Source organism: Halichoeres trimaculatus, unplaced genomic scaffold, assembly GCF_033239565.1.
Source record: "Halichoeres trimaculatus isolate MK-OKI-2021-1 unplaced genomic scaffold, fHalTri1.1 fHalTri1_scaffold_21, whole genome shotgun sequence".
In the NCBI taxonomy this organism is placed as follows: Eukaryota; Metazoa; Chordata; class Actinopteri; order Labriformes; family Labridae; genus Halichoeres; species Halichoeres trimaculatus.
This window is the reverse complement of record NW_027437199.1, coordinates 578,281-605,915: the sequence shown is the minus strand read 5'-3', so window position 1 is coordinate 605,915 and position 27,635 is coordinate 578,281. Positions and strand designations below refer to the sequence as shown.

At 39.4% G+C, this 27,635-nt stretch overlaps 1 protein-coding gene across 2 annotated transcripts in view; it reads left to right on the top strand.

Annotated features, from left to right (window-relative positions):
- Positions 1-4,983, top strand: part of LOC141810466 (thyrotropin-releasing hormone-degrading ectoenzyme-like) — a 243,048-nt gene extending 238,065 nt beyond the window's left edge. For both annotated transcript variants that reach the window (XM_074698055.1, XM_074698054.1), the window contains one exon: positions 2,024-4,983. In XM_074698055.1, the coding sequence (XP_074554156.1) occupies positions 2,024-2,176 (153 nt within the window). In that variant the 3' untranslated portion in view covers positions 2,177-4,983. The remainder of the gene's footprint in view (positions 1-2,023) is intronic.
- Positions 4,984-27,635: the final 22,652 nt, after the last annotated feature.

Genomic DNA, 27,635 nt, shown 5'->3' with positions numbered 1-27,635 from the left:
CTCATCCTCAGGTCCTAAAAGTTCACAGAGTATTTATCTCTGTTTAGTTTTGGTTTGAGTGTTCCAGGTCGTCTCTTCAATCCAAGATAAAAATATTACTTTGAGGATCAGGTTTTATTGTCACAGTAACAGAGTGAAAACTTACAAAAATAAAGCTAAAAAAGGTTATAAATGTAAAAGTATAAAGCAAGGATATTAGCAAAAAATGTCAAAATTAACATTAAAAAGTCAGAATGATACAGGAATAAATACATGAATTTGCAAGAATAAAATATTAAATTCAACTAAAGAAGTTACAATAGATTAAAGCGTAGACTAAAAAAAAAAAAAAAGAAAAAGAAAAGCAACTGGAATTATACGCCATAAACTGCTCATTTAATACACTCCTTCAAAATAAACTAACAGAAATTAAAGCCTAAAAATTAAAGCATTGTTTCAGTAAAATTCAGTAAAACTCACATCTTATTTTTAAAAATCATTGAGTTTAACCGTGTTTTTTTTTTTGCTTTTTTTTGTGTTAATTTTTTTTTTCTTTGACTGTCGTGGTGCTGTTATTTTTATTAAATTTTTCAATCATATTTAATTATATCATATTTATATTTATATTTATAATTATATTTATTTTTTGTTTTTCTTTTTATTTGTTAATTTTTTTCTTTATTTTTATTTTTTTAATTGTTGATTTTTTTTTCCATTTTTTAATATTTTGAATATTTTCCCATCGTGATTTTTTATTTATTTATTTTTTTTTTTTTTTTGAAAGCTGAAGACTTTTTCCTTTAAAATGGGTCCAGCGCTTTAAACCCAGTCTGTGACTTTGGCCTGAGATTTGTGCCACTAGACACTGAATTTGATTTATAGAATTGAATTTGATAAGAAAATTAAGAAATTAAATTAGATTGTTAAATCTGAATCTATTTACTCAAAAATTAAACTCTGTATTCCTTTACTCATTATTATAAAATCCAATGTCAGTTCAGCGTTCGTTAGCTATGAGATTATTTCCATGATGACCAAAGACCAGGGACTGAATTATCAGGTTTGCTAGAAACTTTAGTTTTCAGAGACGTGACGAGGATTTCTTTTAATCTGTGCTCGATTACTCTTCCTTAGGGACACAGATGATGTAATGATCATACCACGCTGAACAGACATTGACTGTATGAAGTTTAGTTGTGACACAGAGCAGTGTTCTCTTTAGTGACACCTGTGGTGAAAGGAGGAACTGCAGGTGTTTGCTGACTTCACTTTGACAGAGAGATGGATGTCACCCCCTGCTGACAGTTTTCTGAGTTTGTCTTCATCTCAACTTTAAATCAAATCTTTGCTAAAGTTTCCTCAACACACCAGCTTCTCTGTATCTGAGGTCACATCGTCTCTGGCTCTGTGGCTGCGTGTTTCCAGCTGAATCAGAGTCAGAGATAACATCGAACGAGAAGTTTTAATGCACGACACAAGTTTTTTTTTTCCCACACTGTAACCCAGCTTCTATTATTTCCCTCTGATGATCAACCTGCAGAGTTTCCTGCTGATCTCAGCTGGAGCAGACCTCCAGCAGTCTCAGGATATTATCTGTGGGAAAAACAAAAGGGACTGTTACTCCTGGAAACAGGGACACCAGAAATAACTTCTCCTACTTTGGAATTCTATTAATGGGTCCAGCTGCCTCCACCACGCTGCCTCCACCACGCTGCCTCCGCCACGCCGCAGAAAACGCAGCTCAGGCCGTGTGATCTGCAGACATGTGCAGCACGTTTTAAAGGGCCAGCTCCTCTAACGAGTCGGCCAATCAGGCGTGCTTCGTGTTGTTCAGTCAGGTCTGAGCGCCAGGGCTTGGTCTGGAGTTACTCAGAGGTCACAGTTTGACCCCGTCGATCATTCAGATCTTCTCTTTCCTGTTTTTTCTTCCTGTGATTCACAGTTTCTCTAACTTCTTTTCTGTCGCCTCTTTTCATCCTTTCCTTTCCTTGTTTCCCCTCCCAACCATTCCCTGCTCCGTGTTTCCTCTCCTTTCTCTCCTCAGTTGAAGGAGTTCATCCAGTCCAGCGGTGTGGGGGCGGGGCCTGCGTTGCCACGGGCGCTGGAGATCGTGGAGGGCAACGTGCGTTGGCACCGCCTCCATCGGCGGCAGTTCTACCAGTGGCTCCGCAAACCTCCCAACCCCGCCCTCGGCTAACGCTACGCCAGCTAGCCTGACTGAGAGACTGCAAACTGACTGCTAAGCTAATGCTAACGCACTGCTAGCTTACAGATGCAGAGAAAGACTGACCTGACGGGTTATTTAGCTGTTTTTTCCTCCTTCTTTTCCAGTTTTTCTTTTTGCTTTTGAAGAATTACGTTTTCTAACGCTTTGTTTCCGATGACGTTTTCGTGTGGCTGATGCTGTTTCTGGTTTCTGTGCTGTGAACGGACGAGTTTAAGAGACGAAAGACGTTAGAAAACTAGCTGAGACATGCTAATTCAGTGTTAGCAGCTAGCCAAAAAAACAAAACACTGACCCTTCATATATAAATTTGTCTCGATTCCTCCTTCACTGAAAAAAACAAACATATTTTAAGCTTTTCTGAATCTCCTGATGTACAGACAGAAACACGATAAAGCTCGTTTCCATGTTGTGGCTTAAGAAGCGACAGCTGCTCAATCAAAAACCGACTCACGCAACGAAAAAAAGAGAAAACATTCAACATTAAAACATTCGTTTTGGAGAAGGAAGCCAATTCTCCAGCTGCTCTGAAGGTCGTTGTTTCTGTAACTTTGTCTCGTTTGATTGGACAAAGATAAAACTGGTGTTTCAGCCTCTCGGACGTTTTCTTCTTCTTCTTCTTCTTCTGATCCCGACACTTCAGGACTCATCCGCTCTCATTAGCAGCTTCCAAACAGCTTTAGCTAAAGCTTTTATATTTCCACAGATCAAAACAACAGTTTGGAAAATTTCTTTTGAGCCCTTTGTTTAAAAAGCACTTTGAATAAAAAAAAAAGCCCAGAAAGACTTCAAGGTTTCCTCTGAACCATGCGTGAAGCGGAGATAATGTCTGTTTGGGTTTTTTCAACCGTCGTCTTCACAAAGTGCTGAAGCGGGAGCGGTAACAGGACGAATCAAAGTTTTAACGGGATGAAACGAAACACTAATTGGAATTAAAGTTGACGTTGAATAATTTAAAAAAGCAGAATTAAATCTTTTGGCAGCACATGTGACGAACACACGGTGACTTTGAGTCGGAAAAACAGCTTCAGTGGAGGAAAATATCACCGACTAAACACCTTGTTCATAGAATAATTAAATCATTTTACATGATCATGAAACTTAAAAGTTCAAAAAACAACTTTACACTACATCAGTCTTTCTGCTTTGGCTCCAGTGGGAATCTTTTCTGTTTTTGGTTTGATGGTTTTTGCCAAAGATAAAAAATGATGGATTACACGATCTTGGCAGACAAGCTTTGATTTTTGTCTAATTTAAAAAGCATTTTTTAAGCATCTTAAGATTTTTGAAAAGTATTAGCTTCATTATTTATTCCCCAATAATCCAAATCTAAATTTTTGACCCAACCAAGTTTAATTAGTGAGATTTCAAAGGCTTAATGTTAAAACAAGGAAGTCAAACTGAACCTTCTCTGTTTTTGGAAATATCTAACTCACGGTTGAACTCTGACGACTTCTGACTGACTCGTGTTAAAACTCTGACCAATAAAAACCTGACAGATCTCTGTGGTTTCACAAAGCACAAACAGGAAGTCGTCTGGATAAAGCACATCAGCCTCAGTTGCAGGACAAAAGCAACAAACATGAGTTTATTTTTTTTAACCAATCAGCAGTTGGCGTAAACCTCAGACAGGTGTGTACGTGTTGAAAACACTGCAGACTGTCTTTATACGCAGACGATGTGGCGCTCTTTGTGGACTTTAACTGCTGAAGGAGTTAACGACGTGATGGATTCTCCAACGACTTCTCGGCGTGATGGAGTTTACAGACTGACGTGAAAGTTTGTGAACTGTCAGAGCTGCAGACGTGGATTTTAGGAAGTGATAAAGAAGATAAAGGAAGTTGTTATAATCTAATATTTACCTCCTGGATCCTGGAATTACCCGCCCTGTCGTCACAGACTCTGCAGGTGTTTTCTTCCAGCGTGGATTGTACAGTTTAAGGACACCGTGAAGTGACTCAGAAAGAGTCCTGGAGATTATGGGATGCCTGCTTTCCCTGTGGTTTAAAAATGAACCTGAACCTCGGAGCAGGAAGCACGGCGTTGGACGTACCTCTTTGAATTCTTCTTTCTGTTTTTGGGTCCAGATGCATCCTGGGAGCTGTGACGTGTGAGGGGGTTTAACGAACTGCTGGTTAAAGTCTGCTGTGGTGAACTGAACCTCCGTCCTGTCGAACAGACTGAAGTTACTCCTCCTCCGGCTTTGGTGTTATTAATTGAGCCATATATGAATTAATGGGACTGCCTGCTTCTATACACTGTGTTTCCAGTGATGTGAGTGTGTGCGTGTGTGTGTGTGTATGTGTGATGATGATGATGAGGAGCAGTGACGGCGTTAACGATGATTGAAATCATGATAATTAAAACGGTTATGATAATGAGCAGATAACGAGGGCTGGTTTGTTGATGACCGTCAGTCAGTGATGCTACATGTTGATGTGAAAAAGCTAATTAGTATTATGATGATTATTAAGCTAATTATTCAGTGCATTTTGAACCTGTATCGTCCTGTCAGGGAAATTTGGTTTACAAACACAAAGCACAGATTCACCCAGTCGCTCAGATCCTGGGGATTTAAGGTGGAATCTGGAGATGAGGACAGAAGATGGTGTTTAAGTTGGTTTGGATCATGATGATGATGATGATGATGATGATGATGATGATGATGATGATGATGGTTTTGTGCTGGGATCAGAAAGTGGACAAACTCCTCCTTCCTGTTTTCTCTGGTGTGGCTTCCTGTATTTTCTGATGGGGTGATATTAAAATGGTAAACCTGTGAGTGTGATCGATCTGTGTCCGTCCAACTTTTCAACATTAATCACAGACAGCTGCGAGTTATTACAGAAGGCAACAGACATACAATACAGTTTGACTGGGGCTCTATAAAAACTTTTTTGTTTGTTTGTGTTTTTTTGTCCTTTTGTTTTGTTTGTGTCTCTTTTTCTGTTTGTTTTATTTTTATGTTTTATATTTGTAGCTGATATTTGTCCGTTTTTTGGGTTTTTTTTAATTTTTATTTTGCCTGTTTTGTTTTTTGTTCTGTTTGTTTTGTTGTTGTTGTTGTTCGTCTTTGTTTGGGTGTGACTTTTTTTTTGTGTGTGTGGGGGGGGGGGTGTTATTTCGTTTTTTTTTTTTTTTTTTTGTTCTCTGTTTTTTTTGTTTGAATTGTCTTTTCTTTGGTTCTGCTTTTTTGCTCCTTTTTTGTTCTGTTTATTTTTTGTTTTTAGGTTTTTTTTTGTTTTGTTTTGTTATTTTTATTTTTTTGTTGTTGTTCTTTGTTTTAGCTTGATTTTTTTTTTAGAGGGGCATTTTTTTCTATTTGTTTTTTGTTTTTCTGTTTTTTTTTTCTTTTGTTCTTTTTCTGTTTTTTGTAGATGGTCTTTATTTTGGTTTGATTTGTTTTCTTTTGTTGTGTTTTTTTGGTCTTTCTTTTGTTCTGTTTGTTTTTTGTTTTTGTGGATTTCTTTTTTTTTTTTTTCTTTGTTGTTGTTTTTCTTTGTTTTAGTTTATATTTTTATTTTTTGGGGTGGGGGGGTCTGGGTTTTTTGTTCTGTTTGTTTTTTGTTTTTTGGATTTTTTTTTCTGTTTTTCTTTTGTTGTTGTAATTGTTTTTCTTTGTTTTGGTTTATTTATTTATTTATTTTTTTGGTTCTGTTTTTCTTTTTTGTTTTTGTGGTTTCTGTCTTGGGTCTGACGGCGCAGGACATTTGAGTGTTTTTTTGGTTTTCCATTATTTTAGCACTTTGGGTGTTTTTTAATTGGGAGTTAAAAACATTTCACCTCCATTCACATTCTTTGTCTGTTATCTGATATTTAAAAAAGAAAAAAATTTGCAACATCATGAAACATATGGTTTACATAAACATACGATTTCAGTTTACAGCATTTTCTGAGCCTTTCTTTGTTCGTGTTGGGCGGTAAAACCTCCGACCTGTTGGCTCCTGGTCCGGCTCCTCTCGTTACCATCTGGTTTAGAGACGGTTTGTTTTATTTTGAAAGTCACTGGACGTCTTTAGATGGTTTATGTGCACGACTTCCTGTCCCGCTCAATCTGCTTCTTCTGCATCATGGGTTTCTGCTACACTTTTACCTCTTAAACTAATGATTTGTTGAGTCAACATTAATTTGACATCACTTTAGTTTATCAGGGGTTGGATCAGTCTGAGGGCTCTGTAGTTCAGGCCCTTTTTGCACTAACTGCCGTTACACAAGCTGTGAGTTAGACACCGCAGCGTTTCTTCTCAGCTCCTCTTTGTCAGCTCAGAAAAAAAAACCTGGACTTCAACCTTAAAGTTTGTGTCATACTCGTCTTAAAATCAGGCTGTGATAAGCTCATCATCTGCAGGTTGACAGATCAGAGCGCTGACAGACTCCTGGTGATGTTAGCGCCTTCGATCCAGTCTTTGTGAATTCCTCCTTGAGACGTTTTCTTTCATAATAAAAAAAGTGAATAAAAATCATTTCCCTTCAACAAAACACTGAAGGATAAAGAGAAGATTTTGTGAGATGTTGTTAAAAACCTCAGCTGCTGTTGTTGTGAAGTTGAAGTGGGTCAGAAACAGCCTTCGTGGTTTTTCTTCCTCTGAATTTTATCTTAGCTCGTCGTGTTTTACCGTTGAGTAAAAGTTAAAAGCAGTCGTCCCACTTCTTAAAATGTTCCCAACAAATTGAAGCTGGCAGGAGAGTTTTCATTATTTAACTCCAGGGAGGGAGACGGAGACTGCACAGAGCGCTGACAGGGATTCAAACCTGCAACCATCAGAGGCCTGCGTGTCTGACATCACTCTGATCATCATCCTCAGTGACGAACGACTCCTGTGTTTCCCCCACTGCACCCTGGGAAATCACGCAACAGACGCACACTGAGAGTTTATACAGAGTGTGTGTACGCCTGCGTGTGTGTGTGTGTGTGTGTGTGTGTGTGTGTGTGTGTGTGTGTGTGTGTGTGTGTGTGTGTGTGTGTGTGAGGGGAGATTAATGGGACCCAGAAAGAAAGTGACAGAGGGAGAAATGAGCTGAACAGATGATAGAGAGAAGAAAGGAGGAGATAGAGGAGAACTTCAGGGTTGTATGAATGGAAATGAAAGAAGAGGCCGACTGCCAGGTTAGGACAAAACCAAATTCAATCTGTCGTTTTCCGCAGGACGGCGAGTTTATAACCACGAGAGCGGCGTGAGGAGGTAAAGAAGAAAGATGGTTTGAATAAAAAAAGAGGAGACCACGGGAGGAGGAAAGAGGATTAAAGGAGATGAGAGCAGAATAAAGAAACAACAGCGTGTTTATGAAGTTCTCTTAGAGATAAATATACAATAAAAATATATAAATAAATATTAAAAAAAATATAATAAAAATATATAAACTAAATATACACCACGTGTCAATAAGGCTATAACATTTTTTAAGATTTTTACTATCTTTTTGACATTTTTTAAATTTCTGCAAAGCTTAAGCTAAGTATTTGTATTGATTTTTGCAATTTATTTTTAATTTTTGTCAAAATTTTCAATTTTATTTATTTATTTTTTTTAATTTGGCATTTTTTTATTTCATAATTTGGGGGAATTTTTCTTTTTTCACATTTTTCATGTTTTTTTTTAATTGTAAAATTAAGCATTTTAAATCTTTCAAACAAAATTTGCAACCTATTGAAATTTCATCCATTTTTCAAATTTATGAAATGTATTTTTTTTTATGTAAAACAAGAAAAAGCAAAAATTCAAAAAGACAGATGAAAAGATTGAAAGAAATAGAGTACAACGAAAAAGAAGGGAAAGAAAAGCTATGATTAGAAAAAAGGGGAAAGGGAAACAGAAAGGCAAAGAAAGAAAGAAAGAAAGAAAGAAAGAAAGAAAGAAAGAAAGAAAGAAAGAAAGAAAAAGAAAAATGATCGAGAGAAAAATCTAGAGTGGAAAAAAGGGAAAAGAAAAGCAAAAGAAACAGAAAAAAAATAAAGAAAAAAAAGAAATTATAAGGACAGAAAGAGAGAGAAATAAAACAAAGACTGAAAGAAAAAAGAAACTAGGAGAATAAAGTGAATGAGGAGATCAAAATGACATGAAATAAGGAGGGAAGGAAAGAAGTGAGGAACCAAAGGATGTAGGAGAGGAGCCATCAGAGGGAGGAAAGAGGGAAACTAGAGAGAAGAGGAGACGGAGTGAGAGCAGCAGTTTGCAGGTTGTTATTATTCTGAATGTCCTCTGTCTGTTCACAGAGTCAATCCCATTTCTGATAACACACACACACACACACACACACACACACACACACACACACACACACACACACACACACACACACACACAGAGTTTAATGGAGGACAGGGAGACGTAAGAGAGAGGAAAGAGAAGAAACTGTAATTCATTTTCTGATAACAAGTGTAATCGGGGGTTACCATGGCAACAGCAGCGCCGCAGCGGGCGAGGAACACTGGAAAACAATACGAGTGGATCAGCTCGCCATGACACGGGCGAAGAATTAAAGAGTTAATTCATCTTCAGAGTCTGACCGCTCTCCATCCACGCCGTTAGTCATGTGACAGAGCGCCGTTTAATCACAGCCTGAGTGTGTGAGTGAGTGTGTGTGTGTCAGCAGTGGTTATAGAGACAGGACGGGCAGAGAAATAAACCAACTTATTTTGAAGGTCAGGAGCTCAAACAGCAGCAGATTCAGTCAGGATACAACGATTTAAAACTAGAATTAATATCTGTACAAATGTGTTTCTTCTTTTTATGGCAGTGACACTCCGTTTAAAGCGCATTACTGCCATCTGCTGGAGAGAATCAACATTACAGCTAAGATACTGCGATGCTAACACTAACGCTAACAGTCTGTTACATCTACAGTTAGGTAACAGAGAAACATCAGTGATTCTCGTCACTTTAAGTCTCGAGAAAAAGTGATTTTTTTCATCTTCCTCTTTGCTAACAGCTACATTACGCCCACCTGTCAATCAAACCCCCTGAAAACGCAAAAATTGTAATCGTATTTTTGACTTACTCGTAAAATCGTATAAGCTGCTGAATTTTTTTTTTTTAAATGAGGCACTTGGACTGAAATCGACTGCAGTAAACATGTTCTTTTTTGAGTGGGTGTGTGTGAAGTACCTGGTATTTTCAGAGCCAGCCCCAAGTGGTGACTCAGGGAACTGCAGTTTGTATCACAGGCTTCCTTTCTCAGTTTGCAAAAAAAAAGCCCAGAGAGGAAGAAAGGAAGGAAGGAAGGAAGGAAGGGAGGAAGGAAGTCATGAGGTAGAAAGGAAGCAAACTGTGAGGGAGGAAGGAAGTCATAAGGGAAGGAGAAAGAAAGCTCAGAACAGATAAATGAAGGAAGGAAAGAAGCCATTAGGGAAGGAAGGAAGTCACAAGGGAAGGAAGGAAGGGAGGAAGGAAGCTGTGAGGGAAAGAAGGGAGGGAGGAAGGAAGTCGTGAGGAAGGAAGGAAGCAAACTGTGAGGGAGTAAGGAAGCTATTAAGGTAGGAAGGAAGTCACCATGGAAGAAGGGAAGGGAGTAAGGAAGCTGTGAGGTAAGGAAGGAAGCCATTAGGTTGGGAGGAAGTCACAAGGGAAGGAAGAAAGGGAGGAAGGAAGCTGTGAAGGAAGGAAGGAATTCACAAGGGAACAGAGGGAGGAAGGGAGAGAGAAAGTCATGAGGAAGGAAGGGAGGGAGGAAGGAAGTCATGAGGAAGGAAGGAAGCAAGCTGTGAGGGAGTAAGGAAGCCATTAAGGTCAAAAGGAAGTCATAAGGGGACATAGGAGGGGAGGAAGGAAGCTTTGGGGAAAGGAGAAAGAAAGCTCAGAATGGAAAAATGAATGATGGAAGGAAGCCATTAGGGAAGGAAGTAAGTCACGTGGGAAGGAAGGAAGGGAGAAAGGAAGTCATGAGGAAAGGAGAAAGAAAGCTCAGAAAGGAATAAATGAAGGAAGGAAGGAAGGAAGGAAGGAAGGAAGCCTAATGTAAACGTGTTGAAATAACTTCAGCTGCTGTCGTTGCTCTACTTTCTCACGTTGATTTAAAATGTAACGCTGCAGACGCCAGGTAAAGAAAACAGCACTTTAAATAACATGAGACACTTTCTGTATCTGTGTGTGTGTGTGTGTGTGTGTGTGTGTGTGTGTGTGTGTGTGTGTGTGTGTGTGTGTGTGTGTGTGTGTGGGAGTACTTACTGGAAGTTTGGCTCCCTCTTTGTGTTCCACATTTTCCTCATGATCAAAAATCAGCGGCAAAACTTTTGTTTCATTGTGGAAAAGTCATTTTTTTCACAGCAGGAGCTCAGAAACTGTGAGAGTCTGTGTGTGTGTGTGTGTGTGTGTGTGTGTGTGTGTGTGTGTGTGTGTGTATGTGTGTGTGTGTGTGTGTGTGTGTGACTGGATTAGTTTCCTCCCTGACAGCAGTGAAACAAGGAAACACAGATACTGTCACTCCTCCTTCACGCTCCTCTTTACCCTCTTTCTTCTTCTTTCCTCCTCTTCCTCCCTTCCTTCTCTCCTTCTTCACCTCCTTTCCTTCCTCACTCCTTTATCTCATTTCCTCCCCTCCCTCCTTCTCTTATCTCCTCCTGAGCCTCCTCTCTCCTCTTTTCTCCCGCTGCTTCATTTCAATATGAATGAACGTTGAGCTGATTTTCCTGGAGGCTGAACACACTCAAACGCTCACACACAAAACACACACTAACACTTATGCAAACACACTCACACACTCACACACTCACACACTCGCTTCTCGTACTAAATATTTATTTGCTTTTTCCTCGTCTCTGAGAACTGAATTAATTTAATTTCAGTTCAGCTTTGTTCACATAAAGACGACAAAACTGGACTTAAGAGCTCAGATCTGTGTGTGTGAGAAAGTGTGTCTGTGTTTGTGTGTGTGTGTGTTGACTTTACTCCAAATTGAGGACTTTTTTCAGAAAACACACCAGTTGATTGGGGACATCTTAACATCAGGGGACAGAAATTACCGTCCTCGTTTAGATTTCATTAAAATTATTTTCTACCTGCGCAGAGAGTCTTTAAGTCACTGATCTCCCCCCAAAAAACATACTTAAAAGAGGTTTTTTACATTTTTAGTGTGTAAAAGTGTGTGTGGCCCCCACTACTTCAAACCTGCAGATAACTGAGCACACTGCCCCTAGTGGCTGTGTGAGGAACTTGATCAGACATATGTCCCCAGTTTGGAAATAGATTTGTGTGTCGCCTCTCCTCATTAAATATAATGCTGCTGTTACTTTTAAGGTGTGTGTGTGTGTGTGTGTGTGTGTGTGTGTGTGTGTGTGTGTGTGTGTGTGTGTGTGTGTGTTCTTACACTCTATCTTCAGTCTTTGTTTCAGTCTAATGAAGAAAAGTCTCGGCAGCAGCAGCAGAGACCAATAATGAGACATTGTTCTTTTCTACCACGGCAACAGAGAATCCTGGCTTCTGATTGGCCGGTCGAGGTTTTGCATAATTCCAGTTTTTCTGAACCGATGTCAGAAAATTAAAAAAAGAAAGACTTCAGGAAACATCACATGGTGCCGAATGCAGCGTGTTGGATTTTTATTTGAAGAGACATCATTTCTGTGAATTTGGTTTCACTTTCAGAAACATCAGCTGTTTTTTTTTTTCTGTCTGAAAAGATGAACGACATGTCGTGCCCTACAAAAGTGAAGTCCAAACTCCCTCAAGCTTCTGGCTGGCTGCAGTACAGACCTTAAGCTCCGCCCCCACCAACAGTACAAAGGCTCAGCTCTAAGACTGATGTTTATCAGAGGAGGCAGGGAGGAAGCTGTGAGAGAAGGAAGGAAGGAAGGAAGGAAGCTGTGAGAGAAGGAAGGAAGGAAGGAAGGAAGGAAGGAAGGAAGGAAGGAAGGAAGCTGTGAGAGAAGAAAGGGAGGGAGGAAGGAAGCTGTGAGAGAAGGAAGTGTGAGAGGAAGGAAACTGTGAGAGAAGGAAGGAAGGGAGGAAGGAAGGAAGGTGTGAGAGAAAGAAGGGTGAGAGGAAGGAAGGAAGTCATAAGGGAAGGAAGGGGGGGAGGGAGAAAGCTGTGAGAGAAGAAAGGGAGGGAGGAAGGAAGCTGTGAGAGAAGGAAGTGTGAGAGGAAGGAAACTGTGAGAGAAGGAAGGAAGGGAGGAAGGAAGGAAGGTGTGAGAGAAAGAAGGGTGAGAGGAAGGAAGGAAGTCATAAGGGAAGGAAGGGGGGGAGGGAGAAAGCTGTGAGAGAAGGAAGGGAGGGAGGGAGGAAGGTGGGAAGGAGGAAGGGTGAAAGGTAGAAGGAAGGAAGAGAGGAAAGATGACATTAAGGTAGGTAGGAAGTCGTAAGGGAAGGAAGGGAAGAAAGAAGGAAGGAAGGAAGAAAGGTACCTGTGAGAGAAGGAAGGGAGGGAGGAAGGAAGCAGTGAGAGAAGGAAGGGTGAGGGGAAGGAAGGAAGGAGGAAGGGTGAAAGGAAGGAAGAAGGGAAGCCATAAGGTAGGAAGGAAGTCATAAGGGAAGGAAGGGAGGGAGGGAGATAGTAAGGAAGGAAGGAAGGAAGGCAACCATTAAGTTTGGAAGGAATTCGTAAGGGAAGGAAGGAAGAAAGGAAGGAAGGAAGGAAGAAAGCTAGCTGTGTGAGAGGGAAGGGAGGGATGAAGGTTGGAAGTAGGAAGGGTGAAAGGAAAGAGGAAGGAAAGAAGGACGGAAGCCATTAATGTAGGAAGGAAGTCATAAGGGAAGGAAGGGAGGGAGGAAGGAAAACATGAGGAAAGGAAAGAAGAAAGCTCAGAATGGTATCAATGAATGAATGAAGGAAGGAAGAAAGGAATGGAAGAAAGAGGCCATTAGGGAAGGAATGAAGGAAGCCATAGGGAAGGAAGCCTAGAGCAGAAGGAAGGAAAGAAGGCAGCTTAGATTCAAGGGAAAGAGGAAAGCTTAGAGAGGAAGGAAATCTGTAGTAGAAGCCTTGACCAGAAGGAAGGAAGGAAGGAAACTCTGAGCTGAGGGAAGGAAGTGTAGTGAGTAAGGAAAGTCTGGTATTAAGTCATATAAAAAATCTCTGTGCTCTTGATAATTTCTTATTCCATGGACATAAAACCTGGTTTCTGAGCAGCGTTTTTAGAGAGGATCATAATGTCTCTGTACAAATTTACATTTTTAATTTCTCCCTAAATTAGGTGGAGACAAAGTGGCTCCTTGAGGGAACGGGTTTTAAACCGCGGTGATTTGACAAATGTTTGGTTGAGGCGATAATTAAGCTCTCTAAGTGAACAGTCGGAGACGATGCATAATGACAAAAACTAAGAAGCAAGAGAGCTGCTTTGACATCTTTGGAAAATGAGACAGCAAAATATTTGAGTCCTAAACGAGAGAAAGAGACGACGAACTCATGATTAGAGCTAATCTTAAATTATCGTCTCATCACAGCAGATAATAACCAGGTAACTTCCTCAGGATGAGATTAAACCTTCATCAGGAGCTACAGGTGTTCAGAGGAAGAGGAGGAGGCTTCAAGAACAAACTGATCCAAACAATGTTTCCACAGCTGTTCACTCCTGAGGATCCCTCCACAGAAAACCACGAGACGAGGACGAGGATCTGACTGTGGTCGCTTCTCCTCATCCTCAAGAAACAGGATGAAACACGAGAGGAAACCAAAACAGTTGGCAGCAGACACACACACACACACGCACACACACACACACACACACAGACTGAACAAAACACTTCACTTGTTCTCAGTTTTGCAAATTTGTTCTTGTTTGGTAAAGAAAGAAAGTGTTAGAGAAACGTCTTCAGGTGACTGTGACGATCTGAGCGTGTTCAGCACCAGAGAGCGGTTTATTGCAGGAGGAGGTCTCACTCTGACAACATTTAGCCTGCTCCTCTTAATTAATCCTGATACCATCGACATGGGCGATGATTTAACACCAGCTGCTGAGACGCTCAGACTCTGAGGTGTTGGATGAATCAGCTCTCATCATGAAAGAGTCCTGCTGAGATCTCTACATGGACCAAAACATGTCACATTAACTTTTTGACCTGCTACAGAGTGATGTTAGAGTAAAGAGGGAGAAAAGGCATCAACTTTAAGCGAGCTAAAAGGCTGAAAAGAGCGGGTTTTTGTAGCATGTTTGGGATGGGAGCAACCTCAGGACGATTCAGCACCACGGACAGCGACAGCAGACCAGAGCGACGTCATTTACCAGCATCAACTCATTTAACAACCTCCATCAGAGCCACTTGCAAAGGCTGATTTATGCTTGACGCGTCCACGGGGTCCGCGCAGCTTTGTGCAGACAAATGACGTCATTTTCACACCTACTTCCCCTCACGTGGTCCCTTTCACGCGGAAAATTTTCACACTCAAAAATTTCTAACCTGACGGACGGAGATGCGTGGATGGAGATGCGCAGACAAGACGGCGTAAGAATGGGATTCTCCTAGAGGTTGAAGTGCAGAAATACAGGCATCTGTATGACTCTTCACACAGAGATCACCGTGACAACCAAGTGGTAAATAATTCATGGTGTGAAATTGCAGCCACTCTCGGCAGAGAAGAGAAATCTCTTCTCTTGGTTAAAATAACCTGGAAAAATCTCCGGTACAGACATGTGATGTCGTAATCAAAAGGCAAAGTTCTTTGACTCTCGTTTAGTACTCTGGTAGACGTACGTTTGTGATACACTGCCCCCTGCAGTTTGGGAGTGGACTCTAACAGACACCACGCAGAGTGTTATGCTACAGCCACACCAAATGCAAATTCGCAAACTTAATCGCCTGTAATGCGCTGTGTGAACGCCAGAGTCTGGACGCTGGACTATTTTGACAAGCTGAGGGGCTGACATGCGTCACTGTGCAGGCGGAGTAGAAAGCCCGTTCATTGAAAGACAGAAAGCCCAAAAGAGCATCTGAAAAACAATGAGCTGTGGTTTCATCATGACAGGAGAGTGTGTGAAAGCTTTGGAGATCACCATCAAGGCCTGCTGCCTCTCCCTGGTAATCCACCTCCACTGGCCCTGCCTGGCTGTTCCCTGAGACCTCATCCTCCCCCCCCCGACCCATGTTCCCGGAGGTCTCCCTGGGGATAATGAAGGGGTCGATTTGGGACTGATTGGCTGCCGCGGCACAGCTTCACGTGAATTCGCGTCGAAAGTTCAATATTTTCAACTGGAGCGTTCCACACGCGCCGACACGCCAAACACACCACACGTTTGGAACATCCAACACGCCATCCGGGGTGAATCGGCATCCAAACACGTCTTTGCATTGACTTTGTATTTCATCTTGACGCAAATTTGCGTTAGGTGTTGCCATACCATTAAAAATCATAAAAGCCTCACGTGCTCTCTCATTTGTCTAATTTCTGTGCGGAAAGCATCACACAGCCTGTACATACACTTCCTCCTTCCAGCCAGCAGGGGGCGCCTCCTCTTGTTCAAAGTCAATAGTTCAGTTTAACGAATCTGGAAGTGGAAGCTTCATTCAAACAGGACACTGAAACATGAAGATATTATCATTTATTTATTTCCATTTCATAAAGGAAAAAACAAAAACAAACAGTTTTTAAGTGTTTCGTTTTTTGAGCCATAGTCGAAGGTCAATTAAACGAATGATACTTTGGTCTTTTAGCAATGAAATGATAGATATATTTCATTAAGACAAGTTGTTTACAGTGACATTTCATGGTTAAAGGACCCAACAGAGTTAAAGCTATAAATGTATTTTGTATTAAAACAGAATAAAAAGGAACGTTACCAATGAGACAGCTGCTGTACAGTGGTAGTCATTCAACCATGGCGTGTAGACTGTATGATGAGGAACGGAGCGGTTTGTGGGTTAACAGGGTCACACTTGTTTGACCTCAAATAAGAAATAATAACTGGAGAAACTTTAAACAGTAAAGAAGTGGATGAGGAATGTCTCCTGTCCTCTCTCCAAATCCAGAAAGTAGATCCATCCTCAGCAGACAAACTTAGAGCACTCAGAGAGTTACACGTCAGCCGTCACAGCTTTTTACTGCAGCAGACGCTCCAACGTTTGAGTCATAAATACTGTAAAATACGTCAAATAGGACCAAGGTTTGAGCTCCCATAATTCCTCCTTCATGTTTAAAGTTTACGGCGTGCTCTGCCGTGTGTGTCCTGATGTGTTGGAGTCACTTTAGAAAAAAAAACCCTCCAGAGTCACACAGAAATCAATCTGTGACACTAAACGTCCCACTCCAAGTCTCCCTGGGTGTGAGGAGATCTTTATCGGCTCTGAATGTGTCAGTTAATCATAATAATTAAACAGTCGGGCTCCGTCACCTACGCCGCGGCTCCTTTTCTACCAATTCACTGGAATGCAACACCTCTCCGCTCGCCGCTCACGTCTCTAATGAGCGGTTTCACTATCTGGGTGTAATAAAAGGTTCGAAGACAGAAAATGAAACCTTCTATTCTACTGCTGTCACTGTGTGTGTGTGTGTGTGTGTGTGTGTGTGTGTGTGGAGCAGTGGCTATTACCATATCAATAGTCCTCTCCTCCTTCCACCCACTTCTTCTCTGTGCTTTCTGTTGGGACGTAATTGTGGCTGATTATCAGGAGAGCGCTGTTATCAAACCCCACACACACACACACACACACACACACACACACACACACACACACAGATATATGTATACACAGACACTCTTGGAGCAGAAACCCATCCAGTGTGTTTCCTGGAAGCAGACAGATATGAAAGCAGCAGGAGGATAAACAGACTCCACTTTTTGCTGGTTTTGAAACAAACTCCACAATCGTTCCTGTCCCTCTCCCTCCCTCTCTCCCTCCCTCTCTCCCTCTCTCCTTCCTCTGCAGAGCTCTGTGCATTAATGTTTTACTCTAATCTAAACCTGAGCACCATCGCTGTGAAGCTCCGCCTGTGGGAGCAGCGTAATCACTCTGCAACATGTGTCAAAAGAAATGAAGCGGATCACGCTAACGCCCCCTCCCCCTGACACGTATCCTTAAACAACACGCTTCCTGTGCTGACACGTTCCTCTGCAGCTCGCTGAGAATATCCCCGTGTACTTTTTTTATACATGCTGTTTATATTTTTGGCAGTTGTGTACTTTTTCCTCCCTCTTACTCTCTTCTCCTCCTCATTGATATTTCATGTCGGCGCTCCTTCTTTCTTTCTTTGTGTTGCAGCTTCAGACGTTTTCAGGGTGAATAATTTATTTGATTCATATTGAGTTTATTTTTATGAGGCGGAGACGCTCAGGCTGTAAAGTAGTGTTCCATGTATGGAGGCATGTAAACCAACACGGATCAGTCATAACATTATGACCACTGACAGGTGAGGAGGCTAACGTCATCGTGTTTCAGCTGGAGGAACATGAGGGAGTCAAGTGGATGTTTGAGATCCCAGGACATCCACCCTGAGTCTGCAGGGGGCAGCACCAGGACGGTGATTGTTAGCTGGAGTGGCCCGATCAACCACAAGAGGATTCAACACCCACTAATATCTTAACAACAGCCAATCAGAAAAGAGCGTGACATCAGCAACATTAGCTGCTAACAAGACACAGTCTCACTTCCACCCATTGACTTTATCTCCTTATTTTATTTCCTCATGTTTAAGGGTCTTCAACCTGTGGCTCTGGTGCCTCATGCGGCCCTTTGACTCCTTTGCAGTGGCTCCTTGTAGCTTTCAAAAGAGGAGGGAATGATGATTTCAAGGATACTTTCAATATTTATGTTATCAAATTCACTATTTTTTCAAAATTTTTGGAGTTTTTGGAAATCTTTGAAATTTATTTTATTATCTTTTTGTAGAAAATTTTAGCAAATTTTTAAGTTACAATTTTTGAAAGTTGAGGAATTTTTTTTTGGAGCAGTAAACAAAAAAAAAATTGTGATTTAAAAAAATATATATACAATTTTTAGCGAATATTTTAAATTACAAGTTTTTCAATTTCCAGAATTTTTTGAAATATTACACATTTTTAGAAATTTTTGCAAATTTTAAAATGTCTTTTAAAAAAAAACAAAAATTTGAATTTAAAAATTGCAAATTAATCAAAAATATTTAATAAAGGATTCACTTGGAAATTTCATCATTTTAAAATTCAATGTTTTTTTTTAAGTTGTGGAAATTTTTTTTAATTTTAATTTTTTTCTAGAAAGTTAGATATTTTTCTAAAACTACTGTAATTTTTTTGTGAATACTTCAAATAAAAAAACACTTTTTTTGTAATTTAAAAACAATAATTTTAGCAAATTTCCTTAAATCACAATTTTGAAAAGTCAATTAAAAAAAAAAAATTTGATTTATAAATGTTGCAAATTAATCAAAAATATTTAATAAAGAATTCAATTGTACAATTTCATAAATTAAACTTGGAACTTTAACTATTTTTTAATGTCATATTTTACTTATTTTGAAAGTTGTGGAAATTTTTTGAAATTTCAATTTTTTTCTAGAAAGTGTGGACATTTTTCTTTCCTTTTTTCAGCAAATATCTTAAATTACAATTTTTTTATTTAAGGAATTTTTTGAAATATCAAACATTTTTTGAATTTTTTTGCAAATTTTTAAATGTCAATTTTCTTTTAAAAAAAATGATTTTTTTTAAAATGGCAAATTCATCCAAAATTTTAAATTAAGACCTTACCTGTACGATTTTACAAATTTCTCAAAACTTCTTGTTTAGATAATTATTGAAGAGATATCACTATATATAGAAGTTAATCTACTTTTTTGTCTTCATTGTGAAGATAAAGTAGATTTTGTGGCTCCTGAATGACTTTAATCTATCTGGGCTGAGGCTAAATGTCTCCTATGAGAGGAAAGGTTGCAGACCCTTGCTCTAGGTGATGTTTCTGCCTCCTCTCTCTGTTGTTGTGGTTCAGGTATCTGGAGAGAAGTGTGTGAAAGTGACTGAATGTAAGGATCGTGTTTCTGTCACAGCTCTGATGAAGTCTGGCTGAAACAGATCTATAAAATCTGCAAAGAGTCGTTCCTTTCAGCAAAAACTACAACACCGTCCTTTTTCCTGAGCGCTTTAATCTGTGGGCTTGTGATAACAGAGTGTTAAGTGTGTATTTGTGTGTGTGTGTGTGTGGGTCTGGGCTGATAAGGAGAGGCTCTTTAATAGAACAAGATGACACTCGGGATAAGAGGAGTGTGTGTGGTCGTTTGCTCGCCGGCTGAAGTGTCACGCTGATGCTGATCTCCCTCAGGTGTGTCCTGCTGCACCTGTGAGGCCTCTGGTTTGTCTGAGCACAGAGCGTCTCATCATTCATCGTCCCTCCTCAGAGGAAACACAGTCCAGCCTCTGCACGCGGCTTTCAGAGCTCCGTGTGTCTCTGTGTTTATGTTGTTGACTTTCTCCCGTTGTCTCTCCTCGCCATCATTTCTGGGCATTAACACGAGAGTCTGCGGCGTCTTAATGATGAAATCCACTTCAGCCGCTCTCTGCTTTCTTTAAGTGATTTTTTTTTACTCCTCCAGCTCTCCTCCTACGCTCCCTCCATCAAACACTGCGAGGAGAGAGGGTAATGGAGGTCACGGCTGAATGTGATTCGTCTTTTCACCACAACACTCCTCGTCCTCTTCGTCTCATTTTACTCCTCACTCCATCAGCGGCAGCTCTTGACCCTCCTCCCCCCTCTTTCTCCTGCTCTTCTCCTTCCTCTGTCTCCTCTTAATACCTCCTTTTCTGCATTTTGAGGAGTGATAGATTCTTTCTTTATCTTTTGCTCGTACATGTTTGCTCTTTTCTTGTCTCTTTGTCTAATTTCACGCCACCACCCTCCTCCCATCCCCTAAAACTCAAAGGGGGTGGGTGTAGCAGTGGGGTTTGCAGACTCTATACATTATACATACAGCCGGGGAGAAGGGATCAAAGAGTTTGAGCACAGAGCAGTCAGGGAGGGGAGATAAAAGCAGGAGAGTTGACGAGAGATGAAAAATGAAGATTAATGACAGAGGCAAAAATCCCGCCTGAAATCGGACGATACGGTCGTCACGTTGAGGGATAACGCTGAGGCAAGAAAGCTGCAACCAACAGTGTTTTCTGACCACCCACACCTTCACAAGTTCATCATCACAGCAACAAAAATCAGTTTTCACTTGGAAAATGTGCCAGAGTTACACAATGTAGAGAAAAACCACATTAGCGCCCTTAACATGCCATCGCTGTCTCCTTCAAATGTCACCTTTAAAGCTCCTGTAGGTAACTCTAGGATCGTGTTGATTCTGGTGCCCCCTGTTGGTGAAGACTTGCTCTGCACATGTGTGAGCCACCTTCTTTAGACTGTCAAACAGTCAAAAAAGAGGCTATTTAGGCTAAAAAATGATCAAATTAAAGTTGTTTACCTCGTTGCTAATAGCTAGCTAGCTTTTGTAAGTCATAAACAGACGCTAGTTTTAGTTTTGATGTTCTTCACTTTCATTTAATAACTTCACATAGTGGCTAAATAAAAATGTATTGGGATTAGCTAACTTCCACTAGCTACAGCATGGAAGCTAGCTTAATTTAGGCTGGGATGTCATCAGTGTGACACAGTCTGAAATAAGCTAGCTTTGATTTGTAGATCAAAAACAGACACAAATATTTATTATTATTATTATTATTATTATTATTATTATTATTATTATTATTATTATTATTATTATAAATAAAATTGCAAAAGAAAAAACAAAAAGTTAATTTAAAAGAAAATTTAAAAAAAAATACTGAAATCTTACAAATGTGCAAAAGTTTCAAAAAAAAATTAAAATTTCAAAGGTTTGCAAAAAAATTTTAAGAAATTGAAATTTCAAAAAAAAATTGCAAAAAATATTTATTTTAATTCAATGAATTCTAAAAAAAAAATCTATTTTATAATTGAACAAATTTTCAAAAATGTCTAATTGTTATGAAATTTCACAAATTTACAAAAATATAAAACAACATCAAAGTCTCATTATTTGCAAAAAAAAAAATGAAATTAAAATTTTTTGCAAAAGTTTTTGAAATTACAAAAATTAGCATAACTTAAAAATAACTAAATTTACACATTTTGCCAATTGCACTGAGCTTGAAACTTCTCACAGTGAATGATAAGCTAATCGAAGCTAGCTTGGTCTTAGATGTTAGCTTGATTTTGTGGTTGGAATTTCTTCAGTGTGACCAAGTTTAAATTAAAGCTAGCTAGCTGAACACGTATGACACATTTATTTTGAACTAAACATTTAGCTAAACTTTGTCACGGTGGATAAAAAAACAAAAAAACTGAGTCATGATTTGCTAAGTGGAGCTAGCTAGTATGTGGTTAGTGTGTGATACACATTTGAAATAAAGCTAGTTAGCTTTTCTAGATCATAAACAGACACAAGTATTAGTTTTTCGCTAAATGTCCAGTTAAAGCTCAGTGGATATAAAAAAATGTAGTCAAAATTAGCTCATTTGGGTGAGCTAATATGTGGATGCTAGTGTCATATTTTAGTTAGCAAACATTTTGTTTAGAATTTATCTTTCTAGCCTTTGTAAATCATAAACAGACAACTTTACACACAGTTCAAACATCTCTCCTCAGCTTTAAAAAACCAAGTCAGGGTTAGCTTGTTGGAGCTAGCTTGTTTGTTGATGCTAGTTTGATGTTAGGTTAGATTTCCTCCACTGTTTGAAATTTTAGCATAATTTTTGAAGGTGTTGAAAAGTTAGTCGTAAAAAATTTCACCAAATTGAGTAGTTTTCATTCAAAAACACTGTTGATATTTGGCTAGCTTTCTGCTACATCTTTTATTTAAGCTAACTTTAGCTCACTGGCTAACTGAAATCCTTCATGTGGTCATTAAAACTTCAAACAAGCTGGTGATGTCACCTGGGTGCTTTCAGAGTTTCCGTTGTTCACTTTTTGTTGTTTTTTCAGCTCTTAAAGTTTTGCTACTCTTAGCATTAGCATTCAGTAATTGCTCCACATTTAGTTTTCCTCACCTGAGGGCAGAGCAGTCTGAAGGTTAAAAAAACAGAACAGGTAGACGTTGTTTCTTCTGGGCTTCTATGAAATCAAATTGTCTTCCTGTATTAGAGAGGACACCTCGTTATTTTAAGACAAATAAAAACAGAAACTCTCCTCGCTCCTTTCTCCCTTATCGCCTCTTTCCTGTTGTGTTTCAGGTGCTCTGTCGGCCTGCAGCCATTTGATCCACTGCAGGTGGAAACAGCTCTTTTTCCCTTAAATTAAAAACCAGGAGAATAAAACACTTTAGTCATTGTTGTGCTTGTTATTAGAGAACAGAGTGTGTGTGTGTGTTTCTATTAAAGCGTCCAGCCGAGCAGAACGGCTGTAAGAGGGATTTAAAAATGTCACATCGCTCGGAGAGAAAACACAAACACAGACAAAACAAATCACACAGGGGATGCTAATGATGATTTAAAGATAAAAACATAAACTGTAATGACTAAATAAATATTTTATCGGCTTTGGTAAAGTTCCCCTGATAAACGCTGTCTCTTTAAAGGTCAGGGTTTTTTTTTTTTAGTGTAAACACACAGAAGCTAAAGGTTTTTTCACGCGCGGTTGGTTTGAGTTCAGAGTGAATCACAGAGTCAGAGGTTGTTTCTTTTCTCTGTTATCGGCTCGGTCAGCGGGTAAAGACAGCGGTAGGTGTGACACAGAGATGATGGAGGATGTTAAGGTGCTTTTAAAGATCCAGCCCTGAAATAGCGCCTCCTTTTCTCTGAGTCATGATCTGAGCTCACAGATATCTGCAGATAAAACATGACTCACTCTTTTTTTTTTCTCACATTTCAAACGATTCAAAACGAGTAAAGATAATTTTGTCTGCTGTCCCTCTTCCTTTCTTCTCTGCTTCTATTTTCTGCAGAAATCTGGCACCGAAAATGGGTTAATTAAAGGGATATTACACTATTTTTGAAGTGCAGTGTCACGAGTTACTGTGCCTTCATCAGTTGGAGATTGTTCCTGCAGATGAGCTGAATCTGCTGCGTTACTGTCAGCACTTTGTTGTTAGTACACCTCTTTGTTTTTACACCAAGTCGGCTCCTTTACAGAAACAAAAATAAAACCAAACTGAGGCCTGGTCCATACATGGCTGAGCATTTTCAAAAGCAGATATCCCCTCGTTTGTTTTTAGAAATACTTTCGTCCACACGCAGCGGGAAAACCATAGACTGTATAAAACATGGACGTAGTCTTCACAACGTCACCCGTCTGTTCCTGAAACCGATAAATGAAGCCAATCCGCAGACGCAGCCACATCTGATATGACGCCAGCTGTGTTTCCTTTTGAACAGCCACACCCGGCAGTCATGTGACCTGAGCTGTGTCTCTGATTGGACAATCAAATGATCCTATTAACTTCTAAACCGCTGAGTTAAAAAAAAAAAAATCACTCTCCGTGTAGAGTGTGCAGATAGTGAAATCAGTGTTTTGGACTTAAACTGTTTTCTGAACCAGGCTGTAAATATGTTTTTAACGCCGTAAAGTCTGTTTTTATGGCTGGGTGTGTACGTGGTTTCCGGTCGTTCGATGTTTTTCAGACGTGCCAGCCAATCAGATTGAACCCCCGTCATTGGGCTGTGACCTCTAAGATCTAAAAACTCAATATCCCAGTGTCTGCATGAAACTAAGAAACCAGGGTTTCCAGAAAAACATCATTTTCAGTGACATAAAGCCGTGGTTTCCTGTGGATGACAGACGTAAACGTATAGAAACAAACAGTTTCTCAGATATCCAGCTACATGTGAACACGGCTTTAGTAATGACTGACTCTAACGGCACCAATGAAACGCCGTTTGCTGTGGATCCATTTGAGGCCAAAGTTTACAAAGGAAAAGGCAACTAAATGCAGAAATTAGAAAAAAAAACTTTCCCGCCAATTAGAGAGCAGTTCAGATTGTGAGTTACCTGGTGGTGCAGGGTGTGAACTACAGGCTCATGCCCAAAAATCTCGACGAGGATCCTGGGAAGAACTGGACCTTTAAGAGCCAAACTTCGAAAGGATAAGGATCAGCTAACTAGCTACGACATGGAAGCTAGCTTGATTTAGGCTGAGATTTCATCAGTGTGACAAAGTCTGGAATTAAGCTAGTTTTGATTTCCGGTTCAAAAACAAACACAAAATTTAATTTTGAACTAAACTTGAATCTTCTCACAGTGAATACCAGGAAAGCTAATCAGAGCTAGCTTGCTCTTAGACGTTAGCTTGATTTTCTGGTTGGAATTTCTTCAGTGTGACACAGTTTGACATTAAGTTAGCTAGCCAAAAAACAGATGGCATATTTATTTTGAACGAAACATTCAGCTTAAGTTCGTCACCGTGGATCTTTAAAAAAAAAAAAACTGAGTCATGATTTGATAAGTGGAGCTAGCTAGTATGTGGCTACATGAATGCTAGTGTGCTACAGATTTTGAAATAGAGCTAGCTAGCTTTTCTAGATCAGAAACATACATGCTACATGTCCAGTTAAATCTCAGAGGATTTAAAAAATGAAGTCATAATTATGTAATTTGGACAAGCTAATATGTGGATGCTAGCGTCATATTTTAGTTAAGAATATTTGGTGGAGTCTGAATATTTGGGAAGCGGTTACTTACAAACAAAAAATATCATCCTGTTTTCTTTAGACTGTCAAACAGTCAAAGGAAAAGGCTATTTCTGTAACATATCGATAGCTGCTTAGCAGTTTCAGTCCTAAAAATGATCAAATTAAAGTTGTTTACCTCGTGGCTAATAGCTAGCTAGCCTTAGTAAGTCATAAACAGATGGTAGTTTTAGTTTTGATGTTTTTCACTTTCTTTCAAAAACTTCACACAGTGGCTAAATGAAAACGAATCAGGAGTAGCTAACTTTGACTAGCTACTACATGGATGCTAACTTGATTTTTAGGCTGAGATTTCATCAGCATGACAAAGTCTGAAATTAAGCTAGCTTTGATTTCCGGTTCAAAAATAGACAAAAAATTTAACTTTGAACTAAACTTAAATCTTCTCACAGTGAATACCAGGAAAGCTAATCAGAGCTAGCTTGCTCTTCGACGTTAGCTTGATTTTCTGGTTGGAATTTCTTCAGTGTGACTTAGCTTAAAATAAAGCTAGCTAGCAAAAAAAACGGATAGCAAATTTATTTTGAAGTAAAAATTCAGCTAAACTTTGTCACAGTGGATATTTAAAAAAATAATAATAAAAAATGAGTCATGATTTGCCGAGTGGAGCTAGCTTGCATGTGGCTACATGAATGCTAGTGTTATAAAGCTTTTGAAATAAAGCTAGCTAGCTTTTCTAGATCATAGACACAAGTATTGAACTGATCATTCAGTTAGATCTCAGTGGTTTTGAAAAATGAAGCCATATTTAGCTAATTTGGACAAGCTAGTTTGTGGATGCTAGCATCATATTTTAGTTAAGAATATTTGGTGGAGCCTGAATATTTGAAGAAGCGGTTACTTACGGCTAACCAACAAAAATTCACTGAGTGCTGATGTTTGTTCCTGACTTTCCTCAGATCCAGGAGTTTTTTCTTGTGTCATGATGAACAGAACAGACCCAAACCTGGACCAGAACCAGAGTCAGAACATATTTTTGGATCGAGGATGTAGCCAGGTGTGATCTTGGACGAGAGCTGAGTGCTGATAGTCAGGGCAGCATGGAGAAACTCTGAGCGACAGCATCAGAGACAGTTTCACTCTGCTGCCATCCTCTGGTGCTCGCCCCCTGCTGTCCATCACAGAGAATGCAGGTTTCAGGCTCTGATGTGTTTTTGGATCAGATTCTCTTCGGCTCCTTCCTCCAATGAATTTTTGTTGGAATCAGAAATATTAAAAACAAATCTCCTGAGCTTTCAGTGATATCTCCTGTTGGTGACATGTTTTGATTTCATTTACAAATAAAACTGTTTCTGAATTTGTCAAATCAGAACGTCAAATCCCCCAGTGTGTGTTTAGTTTGATCCCATCATAGCAAATCCACACACATACACACACACACACACACACACACACACACACACACACACACACGCAGAACAACAGAGAGAAAAACATCCCTGAATAGAGCCGTAAATACCTGGACAGACAGACGAGCGCAGACAGACAGTTTGTCATTTCCTGTCTCCTTCCTCTCTGTCAGAGTGTGACGTTTAAATTGTCGTCTATTTTCCTCCTGGCAACACTAATCTGTCAGCGTTATGATTTACAGCAACACACACACACACACACTCACACACACACACACAGCTGAGTGAGTGTGTGTGGTAAAGTGTGTGTTTTTACTGGGTGGGACAATCTGAAGGTAAATTGACCAGATATGATTTTTTTAAGCTGTTGTGACAAACGTTTAAAACTCTGGAAGGAGATGATTATGTTTCAGTTTTTCACGGAGCTTCCAGGTCATTTTTGTGTCGTTTGAATTGTGTTTGTAACATTTACGTTTTTCAGAAAGAGGAGGAAAAGATCAGGGTTTGACGTCGTGTTGGGGTAAAAAACGGAGAGCTCTGTTTGCTCTGATTTCTCAGGACTATCACAGCACATGCAAATGTCAAGGTGATGCTTGATTTTGACCATTCTATGGTTGTTAGATTTTATTTTATTTTCTTGTCTTGTTTTTTTTCTACTTACTTCTTTATTCATTTTATAACATCTTAAATTTAAACATCTAAATTTTACATTTATATTTAAGGAATATAAACACAAAGAGTCTTAAGGCCCACTTTTATTCTCTGGCTTTTAACACCGCGTGAGTTGTGTGGTCCTCTGTGTCTTTTAATTTATTTTATCTTATTTATTCTAATTTATTTTTTTTTATGTTTGATTAATTTTATGGTTTTTGCTTTTGTACAGAACTTTGGAGACGTTTGTCTGTTTTTAAAATGTGCTATATAAATAATGTGGATTTGGATTTTGGATAGAGAAGGCAGGTTTAGTGCCGGGTTAGAGTAAATAAATAAAAAAAATAAAAATAAATAAATGAAATAAAATAATAATAATAATAATAATAATAATAATAATAATAATTATAATAATAAATGTATAAATTTACAACTTGTAAAAAATAAAACAAAATAAAAAATACTAAAAACATGTTTGAAGGTTGGAGACAGAAACCAATACTTAGATATAAAAATGAAGCAGACTGAGTCAAAACTTGATTCAGCTTCTTTATGTCTCAGAGTAAAAGTCTCTGAGTCGTTTTAACGATAAATCAAGAGGAAATCTTCAGAAACGTGTAAAAACGTCAGGAATAAGCAAAACATCTTCAGCCGACTGAGTGAGGCTATAGTTAGCAGAGCTAGCACCATCAGCTTAGCTGGTTTCACACATCAGCAGCTGAGTCCAGACGCATTAAAGTGATACTCCAGGATGGAACAAGTTGGGTCCTATCACAAGGTTTAGGGCAGAAATTACCCCTACAGCAGTGTTTTTGTGCAGCAGAAGCCCAGAGCGCTCACACCAAACACCCCCTCCCTGCTCCTCTGCAGGTTTCCTCTGCACTCAGACGGGGCCATA